This window comes from Papaver somniferum, chromosome 6, assembly GCF_003573695.1.
Source record: "Papaver somniferum cultivar HN1 chromosome 6, ASM357369v1, whole genome shotgun sequence".
NCBI classification, from domain to species: Eukaryota; Viridiplantae; Streptophyta; class Magnoliopsida; order Ranunculales; family Papaveraceae; genus Papaver; species Papaver somniferum.
Genome location: NC_039363.1, coordinates 156853846 through 156874334, shown reverse-complemented (window position 1 = coordinate 156874334; position 20489 = coordinate 156853846). Strand labels below are relative to the sequence as shown.

General features: G+C 37.4%; 1 protein-coding gene across 1 annotated transcript; it reads left to right on the top strand.

Moving 5' to 3' along the window:
* The first annotated feature begins 10005 nt into the window (after positions 1 to 10005).
* On the top strand, positions 10006 to 16541 carry LOC113291701 (ATP-dependent DNA helicase PIF1-like). The gene is made up of 3 exons (XM_026541203.1): positions 10006 to 10463; positions 10559 to 10879; positions 16199 to 16541. Exons 1-3 carry the CDS (start codon positions 10006 to 10008, stop codon positions 16539 to 16541), a joined length of 1122 nt encoding a protein of 373 aa, XP_026396988.1.
* The last annotated feature ends 3948 nt before the right edge of the window (positions 16542 to 20489 follow it).

The following is a 20489-nucleotide window of genomic DNA, read 5'->3' as shown; positions in this document are numbered from 1 at the left end:
CAGACACTATGTCATTACTACTTTAACTACCAATCAAGCGTTAGGCAGTCATAAAATTAAAGAAATTAAATCTTGGATAAAACTACCTAGGGATTGGCTTAAAATTAACATTGATGCTTCCATGATTTCTGATTTTTCAAAAGCAGGATTTGCTCTAAGCATTCAAAATTGTATAGGGGATTCGTGGGGGCAATGGCCTTCTCTACAATAGCCAGAGATGTATCGCAGGATGAAGCTATGGCTCTGTTAAAAGCTTTGTAGTGGATTAGAGAGCTGAATTTTCAGAATGTCATAGTAGAAGGCGACAACAAGTCTGTTACGAATGAATGTAATGGTAATCTGAATGGAATTTGGAAAAAAGGGGCTCGAACAACCACACCCAATATTTCGCTTAGCAATCTGTATGGTTTAACTCCAATATACTTCCAAGAGAATCAACTAGACAGTCAGACTCAATCTTAAGAAAAGTATATCAAAAAGTTATATCTCTATTTCTCAATTCAATCGGCAATTAAACAAATAAGAATTTGCGATCCCGATTGAATATAAGAAATAACTTGTATGGTATCAAAAACCAATATCCAAGTGTCAATCAATTTAATCAACAACCAAAGGTTAGATTCACGATTGATTGAACTTACGCACAACCTTCAATTATATAAACAAATATAATGCGGAAAAAAAATAACACAGGCACCAGAAGTTTTGTTAACAAGGAAACCGCAAAATGCAAAAAACCCCGGAACCTAGTCCAGATTTGACCACCACACTGTATTAAGCCACTACAGACACTAGCCTACTCCAAGCTAACTTCGTACTGGAATGTAGTTGAGCACTAAACAATCTCACACTGATCAAGGTACAGTCGTGTTCCTTACGCCTCTAGAACCACGCCGGATTCTGCATACTTGATTCTCCTAGATGATCTCACCCACAAATAAGAGTTGGTACGACCCAAAGTCGAAGACTTGATAAACCAATTTGTCTCACACGGAAAAGTCTAGGGATATTTTGACTTTGGGTCACAACAAAGTGACCAGAGTTGCGTTTGGGTCACCACGAAATTTTAATTAGAGTTTAGGTCACGGGACTACCGTTGACCGTCTTGACAGTTAGGGAATTATTTTTTATTTTAAATTAATTTATATATACTTAACACCGTTCAGTTGCCGTCATCCACAAAAATCCTTTTGAATTGTATCTGACAGGTGAGAGCAGAGAATCCAGTGGTCCGGAATTGTCACTTTCCATTTCCGTGTTAAGAGTTATCTTTCCATTTCAGTAATCAATGTTCTTGACATAAAATACTCTGAAATTGGTTGTGGGTAAATCAGGAGATGATAATGATTAAAATAAAGATCAAAGGAGTATTAAGAAAGAAGATGATGAAACTCCCAATCCCAAATCAATAACACTAACGAAATCCATCTTTAAGATACTACTAATTAATCACCACCTTCATCTATGTTCTTCAACTTCTCATGTGGTTGCAAGAACAAGTAATTGCAGATGTAATCTCAACCCCGACAATAATGAACTTCAAACAACCATTTACGCACAATTATACAATCAATTTCAGTTAATTCAGATAGGAAATCTTAGAATCTCCTTCACGGTCTAGAACACTAGAACCCCAAATAATTGTGGATGAAATCGATACCCTACCATCTGTTGAAATCGATTACCTTAACTCACCCCCATGATGCCCGATTTCATGTTGCTGCAAATTAAACAAAATCGATCCAATCCCAATCGATAAGAGTAAGTAGTGATTAGGATCAGAAATTGTGATTTTTTTTTATGAATCAAATAAAAATAAAATAATGAAATCTGAAAAGAAAAACCTAAAATAAAAAAAATAAAATGAGGGAGAGATTGGAAGTTGGGACTCTACCGATGGAAGCTTGTAAGAAGTAGGATCAGAGAAAGACAAGAACTTTTGAATAGAGAAATATATGAAGATGGTCAAAAGATGATGCAGACTCAGTAAGATGCGCGAAGATTTCAACAGCTGGTTAGTCAATAATCCATCATTATACACGTTTCTAACGGATGGTTAAATGGCAAAGTTAGTAAATAAATTCGAATTTAGTATTTAAAAGGTCATTTCCTTTTTTAAACGGACTTCCTAACTGTCAAGACAGTCAACAATAGTCCCGTGACCCAAAATCTAATTAAAATTTCGTGGTGACCCAAATGCAACTCTGGTCACTTTGTTGTGACCCAAAGTCAAAATATCCCAAAAGTTTATTGAATAGATAAATCTGTCTCCTACAGATAAACCTATGAGTTTTATTCCGTATTTTGATAAATCAAGGTGAACAAAAACCAATTGATATACCGGACTTATATTCCCGAAGAACAACCTAGAAATATCAATCACCTAACAATAATCTTAATCATATGGTAGCGATACAAGATATTGTGGAATCACAAACGATGAGACGAAGATGTTTGTGACTATTATTTATCTTGCCTATCGGAGATTAAATCTCGAGCAAATATTAGAGAAGATAGTACTCAATCACGATAGAAAACAACAAGATCAGAACACGCAACTATAGAGAAAATAGTTGGGTCTGGCTTCACAATGAAGTCTTCAAGTCGTTAACCTACAGGGTCTCCTGAAAAACCTAAGGTTAAAGGAGAATCGACTCTAGTCGCAACTAATACCACACAAGAGGTGTGGGGATTAGGTTTCCTAGTTACTAGAGTTCTCCTTCATATAGTTTTCAAATCAGGGTTTGCAATCAATGCTACCTTGGTAACAAAGCATTCAATATTCACCGTTGGATGAAAACCTGATTAGACTCGGGCTAATATCTTTCAACCGTTAGATCAAACTTAGTTTGTTACACACAAATGAAAAGTGACTTCATTTAGATATGAGTAACCGTACCTAAACGTGTACACCTTTGTTGGCTCAACAATAGTTAATCGAAGTTAGACATATGAACACTTTCATATCAACCTCATTCATCTTAACCATAACTAGTTCAAATGACTCAAATGAAACTAGTCCTATAATTGTTCAATTGTTTATATTCTCATAGAAGTATACAAGACACAATTGAAGAAAACTCAGTTTTCAGTCGAATCAAGTCACGAACAATATAGCCACGGTTTGCAAAAGATTGCATTCCTTAATATATAAATGTATTAGTTCATGAACAAATCGATTTTAGAACTTAACTTACTCAGGTATGCATACATGTACGCATATCTAAGTACCCGGACTAAGTTTGGGTTCGCCAGTATGCGAAATGGTACGCATACCTTCCAAACACAGCAGAAATTCCCGGACCTGAACCTCACGCCAGTACGCGTACCAGTATGCGTACAACGTTCCCGGACTTTCACTAAACCAACCAGTGGGCACACGGGTATGCATACTATGGCTTCCGGACTTGGATTTCATATATGCAAGTACGCATACTATGCTTATATCCAATTGTTCTAAACTCCATTTCAATCATTGAAACATTCTCGGAAGACGATTATAGCTGCCTCGCACAAAGGATTAGCTTCAAAGCAATTTTCAAGTGATTGAACGATCAAGACGAAACATTCCGAATCTTCATCAAATGATTGTCTCATACAAACCATGTAAGATGTTACAAAGCGATTTTCACATGATCATTTTTTGACTTTCGTCAAGAATATAAGATGAACTTGGTTAAAGTGAAAGCTTACCGACACATATTTCTAGAAATATGTAAGCGAGTTAAACTCAACTCAAAATATCAAATATGCATAATTGAAGTTTATATAGCTATATGACTTTTGTCTCAAATAGGAGATACAGTGGATAGACTTTTGAGTGATAGATGAGTTCAAGTCTCCACATACCTTTTGTTGATGAAGTTCCACAAGCTCCCCTTAGTAGTTCTTCGTCTTCAATCGATAAACGCCGTGAAGTCTAATGCTTAACTACACTTTATATCCTAATCCGAGACTTAGCTATAAGTAGACTAGAAATCAAGACTTATTGTTTTGGCAACTAAACTTGACAAAAAAAGCTTGAGATAGCAACGCTCGCAAGTTCGACCGAGCGGTGCTCTAACAAGCTCCCTCTTTGTCAATTTTAGTGACAAAACTATCAATACATATGGATTACAAGATCAGTAAACTTTGTAGCTTCTCATCCAAATGATTGATTTCCTTGGTTCTTCAACATTACTCGAAATCTTCGTCACTTCCAAGTACTCCAGTGATTCTGAACGTGTTCAACTCATCATCATCGTTGTTGAAGATCCGTATATATAACAATGAGAAAACAATTTCTCTCAATCACTGTTATACAATGCCATAGTATTATTACACAACATCAAAGTCCAATTGTATCACAACTTTGACAACAATACTATGGTGATTGTATCACTCTCCCTTAGTCAATACTTCATGTCACATGAAAACCACTCCCCCTTACATAATGATCCGTAAACCATATGTATTTGTAGTGTGAAGTACACATTAATTATCCCCCTTTTTATCAATATAAATTGGCAAAGGTACGAAAACTAGTGGGATCCTAATGAAATTTCCATAGAGATACTTCATGACCAAAAGAGAATATATCAACTTTGTTTTGATGATTTCACATAGCCGAAACTAGTGTATTCATCAAGGAGTTTATAAAGATACAAGAAAACTCCTACAATATTCCACAGCCGCACTCCCCACAAAGATTTGGTAATTAGGCACAAGTTCAATTAAGAACTCTCCCCATAAAATGTCATTCCCGAAAGAACAACAAGAGAGACCTTACTTTCACAAGAAAAGAAGGATTTCTTTGGACATTAACAAATCACATGAAACATGAATTTGTATCTAAAATACTCAATTAAATTAACCACAAGAGAACCCATGATTAATTTAATCGGAAATGCTCAACATAAGAGAACTTATGGAGATGCACAGTATTTACACAAAGATGTAGATCAGGGAAAGACCAATACTACGGAATACTCGAAGATTCATTTTATTTTTCATCAATATTTGCATAGAAACGTATAATAGACTTAATCTATTTAGGCAAAAGTTCATCTTATCTTCCATCAATATTCGCATAATGTCATAATAGGCTTCACCTTTATTGTCAAAAGTTCATTCTATCTTTTATCAATAAAGACATATGATAGACTTAACTTTTGAGAAATATGGGACAACCATAGTTCACGGATGCAAACACACATATCCCATAACAAGTTACAATATATAAAACCATAAAGATTAATACTGCGAAATTATCTTCCAAATTAAACTTTTGAATTTAAATAAATAAATCTCAAACATTAATTATATTCCCAAGCGTAGACTATCAATTGATTAAACAAAGTATAATCTATCAAATTAAATCACAAGTAATTAAGAAAATTATGTAAACATTTAAAAACTCTGCAAAAGCAGTGATTGAGGGAATTATAATTAAAAATTAGAGAAAATGAAATAGTTACCCATTATTCATGCGTGAATAGCTTCCTCATTTCCTTGGTTGTGGGAGAATTAGCTCATCATCATGTTGGAAACACACTCAAAATTCATTTTTATTGCTCAAAGGGTGTTTACAAAGATGAAATGGAGTAAAACTATTAAACCGGGTTTTATAACAGTTATACTTGTTACAAACTGAAAAGAACGATAGAACAGTACTATCGCTGATTCTGTAGCTCTCACCCACGCCTGTGTGTCGTTTCCACTGTTGAGAAACGACTGATGTTGCGCGCCTTATGTTCTTGGTGTTCTTCACAGCAGCAGAAATGGTGATTCTTCTGCAACTCGACTTTCACAACTCTGTAATCTCCCAAACTCTCCGTCCACCTTCTATGACATCCCAACACCTATTTATAACCCAGCAACAGCAAAATCTCACGTAATAACTTCATATAATTCTCCATTATTCTTCACGACCAGTTTAGGAAATAACTCAGATTTTTGATCTCTACACGCGTTCTGAAGCTTCCAAATTGCCATATTTAACTCCTTCACACTCTAAATAGTTGTTAGGGTCTTCCAAACACGTGCAAACTCCTCTGCTGCTCGCGCAAATCCCGTGATTATCTCAACTGCACACGTACTCCCCTGTTTTCTTCCCAACGATTATCCAGCCCAAGTAAACTCATTTGAACACCCATACCAGCATTGTTTGGGAATATCACGTTCATCCCAATCGAAATCATCTGTTAAATCACACTATAACCCCTCCAAATCACGAACTGAAAATCTATTAGTGGTGTGAAAATTTTCCCGCCATTTCTCTTAATTCAAACGAAGAAGGAGGTTAGCCCTTATCCAACGTCTTGGGTGCCAAATAACCAGTGGGTGCTATAGACAAATGGGCTACACATAGCCGTGGGTGCTCCTTAGCAAAAGTGGGGGTCCGTATAGCAAATGTCCTCCGGGGGTGCTCCGAGTGATTTTTCGAGCCGAATTTTCCAACAATATTTATTTCCAAAAAAATACCTACAAACACACAAAACACCATAATAAGTACGAAAACGAGTACTAACAATACGAAACATTGAGGACAAATTAGACACAAAAATGTGTTTATCAATAGACCTATGGATAGCCAAACCCTAGAAGAACTTTGAACAAGTCTTTTACGGTTCATGATCCATTATCTATTTTAACAAGAAGATATTTTTTTAACATAAATAAAATAAGATATTAATAAAAATACAAAACTTGAGCAACCTTGATGCAATCCTCATTTTCTCAAAATAAAGATGAGGATGCAGACATCATTATGATGTGTGTCGTAAGTGCAACAAATTAATCAAGATATTTCCCACTAATTAACTGGTAATATAACGGTAGTAAGGATCGTTCCCACGGAGAGCTGTGTAATTGATATGTTATCTGATTCAGAAAAATAATAAAAGACAAGGGGGATTGTTTGGTTAAAGTAAAATAAAAAGAATAACAAATAAAAGAAAGAGATGATCACGGAATCCTTCGCCGTTACCAAGCGAAAATTATATTAGTATACTTATCTATCTTCGTTAAAACCATTCATCAACAACCGTAGAATAGCAGCTAGCTCAGTTCTATCCCCAAAACTCCTTTTACCACGGATACAGAAGCTCTCCAATATCAGATTTTATTCAACCGAACCACCAAGTAGTAGCTCACTCAAGGTGTAATCCAATCGAACATCTTAGGCTTTGTGAATTAGGTTGATCCAAGTAGTTAAACTCTTAGCTCAAGGTCCACTTGCTGGTGTTATCTTCACTCGCAATTGCTCCACAGAATCCCTCTGCAAGGTCTCACGATTTCTACTTGTGTATGAATTATTATACAATTACTTATCTCCTAACCCAATACTAGCAATAGAAAAACTAATAGATAATCTAGCGTGCAGTCCAAATCAATCTAATAATCACTCATATACATTAAATATGGTAAGACAAACGATAAGATGATTAAAACTCCAAACAAACTTGTATAATAATAAAGTTTCACGCTAGAACATTGAATTCATTCTTAACCAATAAAAGTTTAGTTTTTCATGATTACACAATTACCCGGTTTCCCCCTAAAGAGGTAAACCCTAAAATTTTAATAAAGAACAAAAGTGTATCATCAGATGTGTACATATGATATTATTTATTTTCTTAGGGTAAGAGGTATCTCTTATATAGGTATCGAAAAGATTGCCAAAACTCGCCAACATTCCAAATCTCAAGTCTGTCCGTGAACAGGAGTGCTAACACAACCACTGGAATCGCATGCATTACTAGGAAGGCCAGCCCAATTAGTCTTTGGCTTGTTAGAGCAACTGTAGTGGTGCGAGTATAACCAAAGACCAAAGAGGGAAAAAAAGATCAAATTTTGGGTTTAGTATGGTGTGTGACGCTACGGTGGAAAGACTAAATTTGGTCAGACGTACATTATACGTTCGCCTGGTGTGGGGCGTAGACTATACCAACGCCTGATTGGGACGTGCACTAAAAAAAATAAAAAAAAAATGAAAGAAGTGGGGTGGAGGTATAAAGCCCGCCCCACTAAATTGATTTTGAAAACAAAGAATGAGGCGGGGGTATAATGCCCGCCCCATACAAAATAATTAAAAAAAACAAAATGGGGCGTAGACTTTACGTACGCCCCATGTGGAGCGTAAACTATACCAACGCCTGGTGTGGGGCGTAGACTATACCAATGCCTGATGTGGAACGTGCACTATATGTCCGCCTGGTGGTGGGGCGTGAAGTATATCAACGCTCGACTATATCTGGGTTTAGTCTTGGTCCCAGACCAAATATACTCTGGGTTTTAGTCGTTGATCAAAATTTGATCGATAGTACGTTCCACTACGTCTGTTCAAAAGACCAAATATTTGGGTTTACTCTCCCACTGTGGACGCTCTTAGTCCGCTGGCACTGACAATAGCACCTTAATCTTTCTCCCTGTGTTTGGTTACGGCTGGAAAATACCACCGTAGGTACGCCTGAGTTTCGCTACGGTTGAGTAATACAACCATATATCTCCCTGTGATTATATACGGTGGTAAAACCACTCCATAAGTTTAACTGATATTTCCTACGGTCTGGTAAACCGCCGTAGCGTGGTTTGCTTGTATTTCTTTGTTTAAACTCAATTCCTCCTGACTCACACCAGAGAATCAACGAACTTTGTCCATGACAGCAGCACAGCTTCCTCTTTCCTCACTGACATTGCTGCCATCATTACTCTTCATCCTCAAAATGCTGCCATTCGAGCCTCTTCTCGTCACCACTGTTAACACGTACTGCCATTAATGGCAGCAACAGCCTTGATTCCCTGTCCTTGTACAACTCGGTTCCATTGTTCATCTCTGCCTAGCATCACTTCCATGCTCGAGTCTTTCTAAGCCTTTCTCGTCCTTCTTGTCACTGCATGCCGATGAAAGCAACTCCATCCAAAATCACCATGCTCGAGTTTATTCTCCATTTCCATTACTTCCAGCAACAACTCAATTGACAACATCAACCACAGACTCTGCTGTTTCGAACCAAACCCATGCATCTTCCTAATCTTCTCGAGTTGCAGTACTCTCCATCGTCTCATCTGATCCTCCTTATCCCTCGATCCTCACTGCCACCATTAAGAAAGAGCAGTCTCGAGTTCACAGTCTCGAGATCCATTCAATGACCAGCGACAGCTTCCATGTACATCATTTCCGGCAAGCACCAACAGGAACTCCATCTTCCTATCTCCGATAATCAATAGCATACTCACTTTCCCGAGGCCACCATCCAACAACAAACCCGTTTATTTCATTCCATGTTTTCAACAAAATCCCATTATCCTCCCCAATCAACCCGTTTGACATAGTTCTTTGTGACAAATGGTCGAGATCCTAGAGCGAGAGAGTTGTTATACCGTGAATTTCCAGAACGCTACTGTTGGGATACAATAACCAAATAGTGGAGAAGAAGACAAAGTACGCAGAAGTCGATAGTGAGGGTTTATGCGGTACCTTCATGTGAAGGAGAGGTGTGGTTCTTAAGGCACATTCTGAACCACGTTAGAGGTCCGACTTCTTTTGATGATCTATTGTTTGTTGATGGAGAAAGATGTCGAACATTCAAAAGAGCTTCCGAAAAACTGGGACTATTAGAGAATGATCAGAGTGCGAGAGCGTCTTTGACTGAAGCAGCAACAGTCAAGATGCCGTCTGCTCTGAGAAGACAATTCGCCTCTATCTTGAACTTTTGTAATCCATCAGGCGTGAGAGAATTGTGGGATGTATTTTTCAACAATATGGTCGAGGATTACTCGAGTTCAAGCAATACAAGCTCGACATTCTTATCAGATCGTCTTCTTCGTGAGTTAAATTTGATACTTAAGTAGCACGATAAAGATATATCCATGTATGATCTACCGCCGATTGTAGGCACATTGGGTGAGGATTTTGAGATCTCAAGTATGATTCAATAGGAGTTGTTGATTCCTGTATCCGACGAAGACCTGTCTTCTGTCCAAAAGTTGAATGAAGACTAGTTTAGGGCCTACAATACAATCATGGGAGAAATTGAGAGAAAGGAAAGTAAAGTCTTCTTCATAGATGGTACGGGGAAGACATATCTCTATCGTGCTATTCTGGCGACTGTTAGGAAAAATGGTGGTATTGCGTTAGCAACAACCACGTCGGGAATTACTGCTACTATGCTACCTGATGGGAGGACAACACACTCAAGGTTTCAACTTCCAATGACACCAGCATCAACTTCAATGTGTCGTACGAATAAACAAACTGAGCAAGCTAAACTTTTGAGGCATGCTACCGTCCTTATGTGGGATAAAGCTACAATGGCGCATCGCTATTCTTTGGAAGTATTTAATTGGATGATGAGAGATATCACAGGGGTTGCTGAACCATTTGGTGGAAAGATTCTAATCATGGGAGGTGATTTCCGTCGGGTACTACCAGTGATTCGAAGGAGTACAAGGGGACAAACAGTCGATGCATGTCTTAGCATGTACATTGCATTTTTATTTCTTTCTAGATAATTTTTTTTTATATTGATATGATTACTTATTGTTTCTTAAACTCTGGTATTTAATTAACTTTTAGGAGGATAATTCAAAATGATATTGAGTTACATTGCATTCTTAGCAGACCACATTTGTGGGAAAATGTAAATGTTTTACATCTGAAGAAGAATATGCGTGCAGCCGAGGATGTATCTTATTCTGAGTTTTTTATTCGTGCTGGTAACGGGGATGAACCTTGCGTTGCTAATGAGATGATAAAGGTTCCGGAAGAGATGGTCATACCATGGGTTAGTGATGCTTCTTTGTCTCAGCTGATAGATGTAACATTTCCAAACTTGGTGGAAAATGCCAGAGATAGAGACTACATGGTCAATAGGGTATTGATCACACCATTGAACGAGTACGTCGAAAAGCTTAATGACCGAGTAATTAGAATCTTTACTGGAAAATAGGTTCTATTCTATCCATTTGATTATGTGGAAGACGATACTCACGGTCTTTACCAACAAGAATACCTGAACAACATTGCTCCTGGAGGTTTGCCATCACACATTTTGAAATTGAAGATCGGCGCGCCTATTATGTTGTTGCGGAATGTTGATGCAAAACACGGTCTATGTAATGATACCACGTTAATAATCAAAGAGTTCTTCCCAAACTGTATAAATGCTGTAATAATTAGTGGAAATAACATATGTACACGAGTCTTCATTCACAGGATGCCACTGGAGCCACCCGAGAACCTGAATCTCCCGTACAAGTTTAAACGTAAACAGTTTCCGATTTTTTTGTGTTTCTCCTTTACAGTCAACAGGGCGCAAAGGCAGACGATCTAAAACACGGGTATTTTTCCCCCTGGACATGTGTTCATCCATGGTCAACTGTACGTTGCTCTCGAGAGAGGAGTGTTAAGTAGCAACACGAAAGTATTAGTGGCTAAAGGTACCATTGCTAAAAAGAATGGAACATACACGAAAAATGTTGTGTATAAAGAAGTCTTTTTGTCTTAGAGAACTACGAGTTACGAATACACATTCTTGATGTAAAAGGACATTTATGATTGAAAATTTATTAAATGAAAAACTTAAGTTTAGTTGTGATTACTTTGATTACTTTTGCACATTTACATGAAATGAGTTTTTACCACTTGACATTGATTGTTGATCGAGTGTTGACTTTAACCGTTGATTATTGCACAAAGACAACAACATTACAAAACGAATGTACGGCAGGCGCATCACGCATGCATGCTATACTAGCCATTCTTAAAGAATTGCAATGAATTATTTACCTCATTTGTATTGTGGTCCTCTATCAAACTATTTAGCCATTCTTCGTCAGTTTTTGCTTCAGTCAAAATCTCAGCATCATTATAATCCTTGGCAAGTTCAATTGGGTCTTCCACAACTTCAACCAATTTGGTTTCATTCTCAATCACTATCTCTTCAACAGCCTCGTCATCGGAATCAGAATCATCTCCTAGAAAGTCTAGTTCATTGGTGCAAATCTTAAAATCATTGTTTGAGTACGTTACACCATTTATAACAACGGTTATATCATATCCACTCTTCTCCCTTTGAATAGGCGAGTGATCATTATTATGATCCGGAGTTGAAATAACATTTATTGCAAGGATTTCCAAAGGTTGCTCATCTTCATCAGAGTCTTCGTCAACCTCGTAATCTTCAATACCCAACGACGTCGAAGTTTCGCTCCAAATACCTTGTTAATTTCTTCGAGAGTCTTTTCTGATGCTTCAGCTTCTTCTAACTGATCATATTGCTTATAAAGTTTTCTGATATTAATACGTTTTTCTCCATTATTCATGATGGAATTTTTAGATCGTATCTCTTCTTTTGACATAAATGAAGAAAGAACATGATAAATAGGATTAGGTCTTTCAAAACTCTCTGTCATCTGCACATTACTAGAAAACAACTGATCAGAAGTATAACTATCCTCCCATCCCTGTGATTGCTCACTTACATACCTGTCATAAGGTTGTTGATATGTATGAGAGTGTTCATACGTCTCCGTAGGGTATGGTTGGTAGTTGTTATATGAATGAGATTGAAATCCAAATTGATTACCACTATAATATGATGATTGGTCTTGTGCTCCGTACATGTTATGTCCATAAGGAAACATGACGACTCACAAGAACAAAAGAAAAAATCTAAAAACAAAACAAGCTAAACAAATAACAAATCAATTAACAACCGCTCCCCGGCAGCGGCGCCAAAATTTGATACGCGTGGTAAGTGCAACAAATTAATCAAGATATTTCCCGCTAATTAACTGGTAATATAGCGGTAGTAAGGATCGTCCCCACAGAGAGCTGTGTAATTGATATGTTATTTGATTCAGCAAAATAATAAAAGAAAAAAGGGATTGTTTGATTAAAGTAAAATAAAAAGAACAACAAATAAAACAAAGAGATGATCAAGGAATCCTTCGCCGTTACCAAGCGAAAACTAGATTACTATACTTATATATCTTCGTTAGAACCAGTCATCACCAACCGTAGAATATCAGCTAGCTCAGTGCTATCCCCAAAACTCATTTTACCACGGATACAGAAGCTCTCCAATATCAGATTCTGTTCAACCGAACCACCAAGTAGTAGCTCACTCAAGGTGTAATCCAATCGAACGTTTTAGGCTTTGTGAATTAGGTTGATCCAAGTAGTTAAACTCTTAGCTCAAGGTCCACTTGCTGGTGTTATCTTCATTCGCAATTGCTCCACAGAATCCCTTTGCAAGGTCTCGCGATTTCTACTTGTGTATGAATTATTCGACGATTACTTATCTCCTAACCCAATACTAGCAATAGAACAACTAATAAATCAATCTAGCGTGCACTCCAAATCAATCCAATAATCACTCATATACATTAAATATGGTAAAAACAAACGATAAGATGATTAAAAATCCGAACAAACTTGTATAATAATAAAGCTTCACGCTAGAACATTGAATTCATCTTTAACCAATAAAAGTTTAGCTTCTCATGATTACACAATTACCCGGTTTCCCCCTAAAGGGGTAAATCCTAGAATTTTAATAAAAAACAAAAATGTATTATGAGATTTGTAGATATGACATTTTTTTTTTCTTAGGCAAAGAGGTATCTCTTATATAGGTATCGAAAAGATTGCCAAAACTCGCCAACATTTCAAATCTCAAGTCTGTCCGTGAATAGGAGTGCTAACACAACCACTGGAATCGCATGCATTACTAGGAAGGCCAGCCCAATTAGTCCTTGGCCTGTCAGTCCGCTGGCACTGACAATATAACCTTAATCTTTCTCCCTGTGTTTGGTTACGGCTGGAAAATACCGCCGTAGGTACGCCCGAGTTTCGCTATGGTTGAGTAATACAACCGTATATCTCCCTGTGATTATATACGGTGGTAAAACCACTCCGTAAGTTTAACTGATATTTCTTACGGTCTGGTAAACCACCGTAGCATGGTTTGCTTGTATTTCATTGTTTAAACTCAATTTCTCCTGACTCACACGAGAGCATCAGCGAACTTTGTCCATGGAAGCAGCACAACTTCCTCTTTCCTCACTGACATCGCTGCCATCATTACTCTTCATCCTCAACATGCTGCCATTCGAGTCTCTTCTCGTCACCACTGTTAACACCTACTGCCATTAATGGCAGCAACAGCCTTGATTCCATGTCCTTGTACAGCTCGGTTCCATTGTTCATCTCTGCCTAGCATCACTTCCATGCTCGAGTCTTTCTAAGCCTTTCTCGTCCTTCATGTCACTGCATGCCGATGGAAGAAACTGCATCCAAAATCACCATGCTCGAGTTTATTCTCCATTTCCATTACTGCCAGCAACAGCTCCATTGACAACATCAACCACAGACTCTGTTGTTTCGAACCAAACCCATGCATCTTCCTAATCTTCTCGAGTTGCAACACTCTCCATCGTCTCATCAGCTCCTCCTATCCCTCGATCCTCATTGCCACCATTAAGAAAGAGCAGTATCGAGTTCACAGTCTCGAGATCCATTCAATCACCAGGGACAGCTTCCATGTCCATCATTTCCGGCAAGCACCAACAGGAACTCCATCTTCCTATCTCCGATAATCAACAGCAGACTCACTTTCCCGTGGCCAACATCCAACAACAAACCCATTTATTTCATTCCCTGTTTTCAACAAAACCCCATTATTCTCCCCAATCAACTGATCACTATCGGATCATCATCTATCATCAACACAGCAACACTTCTCTTCTTTGCCAAATTCTGTTTCATGCAGAAGTAAAATAAGCAGCTGCACTAGTCACGTGATGGGAGGAAGAAATTGGTGGCAGCCCTGAGTTGAACTTTCTGATGCTTTTATAAATTCTGTATGTCGATATCTTTCGCAACTTTGGCTTGCTTCAAATGCTTGTAACTTTCTCATACGATGTCGAAATGACTCCATTCTTTCGCCGTTGGCTTCGTTTTTTTATCCTCTTCAAGGTGACATCAAGAACTCCTAGGTTTGAACGAGTTATACTTGGTTTTTAGCCGTTCTCCATTTGTAGACTTTACTTTTCTGCTATTTTCACTTCCTTTCGGATGATTCACCTAATGAAACACAAATACGAGAAAACAAACGTAATATACAATAATCTGCAAGAATAAAAGCAATTACTAGCATGAAATTTACACTAAATATATGTGAAATATGCACTTATCATACTAGTATTAAATAGTGACGGAGTGAGCCGAATGCTCATATCTTTTATTACACAGTGATATATCAAGGTTCGTTGTGTAAACAGACTTCTTACCTCGTCTGAATCTGGTTCTTTTAGATTTTTTCTTGTCTTCAGGAGTACCATGTTGATTACCCACGACCAAATTCATTCTTTCATATCATTTTGAAGTTTGGCAATCCTTTTGTTATTCCTCTTGAATTTCCAACACTTATCTTGGGCATGATTTGCGTTTCCACAAAATGAACAAATCAAGGAAGATTTATCATCTTGCTTATTTACCTCCTGTTTATCACAACATTCATCATTAATTATTCCAAAACCGGTTGGAACAAATGAGTTGTTTGTGCTCACAGTTTTTCTTTTGAACCCTAAACCATTTGTGTTTCCAAAAGACTTCCGACCGAATAACATTGCTAAGATTTTGTCAGAACTTCCAGACAACCTTTGCAGGTCAAACTTAAGGGTATTAATCTCTTTTTCCTTTGATGAGTAAAACTGATTGTTCCTAGAGCTATTAAAATGAAGTTATAATGAAATTTTAAAAAACTTGATAGATGAATCTGTTGTTGACCTCCCACCTATAAGCATAACTTGATAATGGAGTATTCTTGAATGTGTGAACTAACCATTGTAATCAAAGGTATGTATAGATCTCGGCCTGTTTGTGTTTATGTGCAGCAACTTCATAAGGAGTTCAAGTCGGAAGAGGGAGAGGTCGTCCACCTCGAAGTATTGTAGGAAGATTCTCATTTTTTAATTGTGCGAGAGGGACCACCTACAAAGCTGGATTCCAAAAGTTCCATTTGCCTCCATCACGGACATGTCCAAAGTGCCAAGCGTTGATTTTTTATCGTGAATCGAAAGGATTTTGTTGTTCAGTTTGGAAAGTTGTTTTACCATTTGATCAAACGGAAGTAGAGATACACTTTCGGAGGTACATACGACGTTAAAATCAATGTTTCTCTTTAACGTCAATTGGGGTGAATTATGACAGAGAATTAGTTGATAATAGAGAAGGTGTGTACACATTCCATGTTCAAGATGACATCTACCATAGAATAGGCAGTCTTCTACCTCCCGTGGTTGAAAATGAAACAGATCCTCCAAGTACAGGTCGTCCCATATATATACAGATGTATATTAATGATACAGATAACCAGATTAATTGGAGAATGAAAGAAGGTGGTGAAGATCTAAACAGAGAGGTGATGGAGAAGTTGAGGATAATTCTAGATACACATAATAGGTTCGTGCATGTAATCAGGCCACTTGCACAACGAGAAGACATCCAAAGGTGCAAGCTGGTGATTAAAGAGCAACCTAAGACCGAGAATTAGTACACGCTTCCAACTGCTTCACAAGTTGCCACAATTGTAGTTGAAGGAGATGGATCTGAAAAACCTGGAGAGCGAGACATTGTAGTCCGAACAACGGAAGGAAAGCTGTTATTTATCAATGAAACATCGGGTTGTTATGATCCTCTCCAATATCCGCTTTTGCTACCATATGGGAGTTATGGATGGAATCTGAATAGTATGGATGAGAGCGGCAGACAGTTCACATGCCTCGAGTACTCCTCATACATGCTACGGGTATATATAATATAAATGTCTAACATCTACACTTTACATTTGAACTTACACATATTATGTTGACACAAATAATATTAATAATTTATATATCGCTACCGCTATTGTTTGACAGATTCGAAGTAATGACGCTTCGCTTCTTCTTCGAGGTGGAAGACTACTACAACAATATGTTGTGGATAACTGGGTGAAGATGGATTCGTCTAGACTTAGATGGTTATGGGATCATTAAGAGGAGATAAAAGCTGAATTGCATCAAGGTCTACAAGATGCACGAATGTCATGCGAAACCAGTGCAAGTAAGTTAATAGATAATCACTTTCTTTTTTGTCCTAGTGCCAATTATGTCTAGCTACATTTATATTATTCTTTATCTTTAGATATTTATTTTGAAATGTTATACGATAATGACAACCAGTTAAAGGAAATTACTTCATTTAAATCCGATTTTTTTTTGTCATGACTCAAAGGAAAGTGATTCCTTCCTCATACATGGGCAGCCCTCGTGACATGTACCAGCGGTATCAGGATGCAATAACACTGGTGCAAAAGTATGGGAAGCCTGATTTGTTCAATACAATGACTTGTAACCCACTTTGGGATGAAATTGTGTTCAACCTGAGGCCGGGTCAATATGCAGCGGATAGACCTGACCTGACTACAAGGGTGTTCCGTACAAAGCCTGAAGAGCTAAAGGTAGATCTTTTTACCAAGTCAATATTTGGCAGAGTAGCTGCCAATGTGCATGTTGTTGGGTTCCAAAAAAGAGGTCTGCCTCATGTTCATATGTTAATTATTTTGAGTGAGGAAGACAAATCACAACTTTGGCTTGTTTCAAATGCTTGTAACTTTCTCATACGATGTCGAAATGACTCCATTCTTTCGTCGTTGGCTTCGTCTTTTTGTCCTCTTCAAGGTGATAGTAAGAACTCCTAGGTTTGAACGAGTTCTACTTGGTCTTTAGCCGTTCTCCACTTGTAGACTTTACTTTTCTGTTATTTTCACTTCCTTTTGGATAATTCACCTAATGAAATGCAAATAAGAGAAAACAAACATAATATACAATAATCTGCAAGAATAAAAGCAATTACTAGCATGGAATTTACACTAAATATATGTGAAATATGCACTTATCATACTAGTATTAAATAGTGACGGAGTGAGCCGAATGCTCACATCTTTTATCACACAGTGATATATCAAGGTTCGTTGTATAAACAGACTTCGTACCTCGTCTGAATCTGGTTCTTTTGGATTTTTTCTTGTCTTCAGGAGTACCTTGTTGATTACCCATGACCAGATTCATTCTTTGCATTATATTTTGAAGTTTGGCAATCATTTTGTTATTCCTCTTGAATTTCCAGCACTTATCTTTGGCATGATTTGCATTTCCACAAAACGAACAAATCAAGGAAGATTTATTGTATTGCTTATTTGCCTCTTGTTTATCACAATATTCATCATTAATTATTCCAAAACCGGATGGAACAAATGAGTTGTTTGTGCTCACAGTTTTGCTTTTGAACCCTAAACCATTTGTGTTTCCAAAAGACTTCTGACCGAATAACATTGCTGATATTTTGTCAGAACTTCCAGACAACCTTTGCAGGTCAAACTTAAGGGTATTAATCTCCTTTTCTTTCAGAGACAGGGTTCTGGTGAATTCATCATTAAGACAATCTATCTCAATATTTTTCACCTGAAGTGATGATTCAAGTTTCTCCAAAGAAGCCTTTAGTTGGAGATTTTCTTGGTAAAATTCTCCATACTTATCCAAGAATTCAAAAATCTCAGTGTCAGACTCAAACTCTGAATCAGAATTTGAGTAGGAAGAAGTTTCTGCTGCGAGAGCTGAAAGTTCATTGCACACATCGGAAGTGTGCACGATTTTGACAGCCTGGGATGATGTTTCTTATATTGAATCATCTGAAGCATTAACTAGAGAGATACTTTTCTCACATCTTTTGCTTCTTCTTACAATATCCTTGATCTTTTGAGTAATCAATGAATTATCAAAATCAACATGATAGGAACAACATTCATCAGCCAAAGACAAGTTAGAAAATTCACTCGTGTTGGTCACAGCTTTGAATGCAGAGGTTCTGACTGTTTTCTTATTAAGATCAAGTAATTTTAACTTTCCAACAAGAGTATTTCTGGAAAGCACATCAAGGTTATTTCCCTCAACGATGGTATGTTTCTTAGAATCGTATCTAGATGTCAATGATCTGAGAATTTTCATCACAATGTCCTTTTCAGGAATAGTCTTACCCAACGCAAAAGATGCATTAACAATTTCAGACACTTTGTGATTAAACTCAGCAAATGAATCTTCATCTGCCATACAAAGGTTTTCTCATTCAGAATTTAGGTTTTAAAGCCTAGCTTCTTTTTCACAAGTATTCCCTTCAAATACGGGTTCTAAGATATCCCAAGCATCTTTAGACCGAGTAATGGCATGGATTATTGCATTCAATCCGTCGGAATTTTGCTTTGTAGCAAGAATCTCGACAGCATCATAATCACCAATATCCTTTGGAACAGTTAAAGTGCCTATTGTAACAACCGGAGGAGCATAGCCATTAACAACGTAAACCCATGATTGAAAATCACGCGCTTGAAGAAAGGCACGCATAGCAATTTTCCACCATAAGTAATTCGAGCCATCGAAGACTGGCGGTACGTTTATAGAGATAACACTTATGTCCATAGAGTCAGATCGCTACAAACACAGACTTATAAGGTCTTAAACGTGTTTGCCAGCTCTGATACCAATTGAAAAAACGGAGGTCTAACAACCACACCCAATATTTCGCTTAGCAATATGTATGGACTAACTCCAATATACTTCCAAGAGAATCAACTATACAGTCATACCCAATCTTAAGAAAAGTATATTAAAGAGTTATATCTCTATTTCTCAATTGAATCCGCAATCAAGCAAATAGGAATTTGTGAGCCCGATTAAATATAAGAAATAACTTGGACGGTATCAAAAACCAATATCCAAGTTTCAATCAATTTAATCAACAACCAAAGGTTGGATCACGATTGATTGAACTTACGCACAACCTGTGATATTTCAATTATATAAACAAATATAATACAGAAAAGAAATAACACAGACACCAGAAGTTTTGTTAATGAGGAAAACGCAAATGCAGAAAACCCCCGGGACCTAGTCCAGATTTGAACACCACGATGTATTAAGCCGCTATAGACACTAGCCTACTCCAAGTTAACTTCAGACTGGAATGTAGTTGAGCCCTAACCAATCTCACACTGATCAAGGTACAGTCGTGTTCCTTACGCATCTAGAACCACGCCGGATTTTGCACACTTGATTTCCTTAGCTGATCTCACCCACAACTAAGAGTTACTACGACCCAAAGTCGAAGACTTGATAAACCAATATGTATCACATAGAAAAGTCTATTGAATAGATAAATCTGTCTCCCAAAGATAAACCTATGAGTTTTGTTCCGTCTTTTGATAGATCAAGGTGAACATGAACCAATTGATATACCAGACTTATATTCCCGAAGAACATCCTAGAAATATCAATCACCTCACAATAATTTTAATCGTATGGTAGCGAAACAAGATATTATGGAATCGCAAACGATGAGACGAAGATGTTTGTGACTATTTTTTATCTTGCCTATCGGAGATTAAATCTCGAGCAAATCTTAGAAA

Excerpts from the sequence above, each read along its gene's own strand:
- LOC113291701 (XM_026541203.1), top strand. The coding sequence starts at position 10,006 with ATGGGAGAAATTGAGAGAAAGGAAAGTAAAGTCTTCTTCATAGATGGT. Across the intron at positions 10,464-10,558 it reads GTCGATGCATGTCTTAGCAT|GAGGATAATTCAAAATGATA; the intron begins GTACATTGCATT and ends ATTAACTTTTAG. Across the intron at positions 10,880-16,198 it reads TTGATCACACCATTGAACGA|AGAATTAGTTGATAATAGAG; the intron begins GTACGTCGAAAA and ends GAATTATGACAG.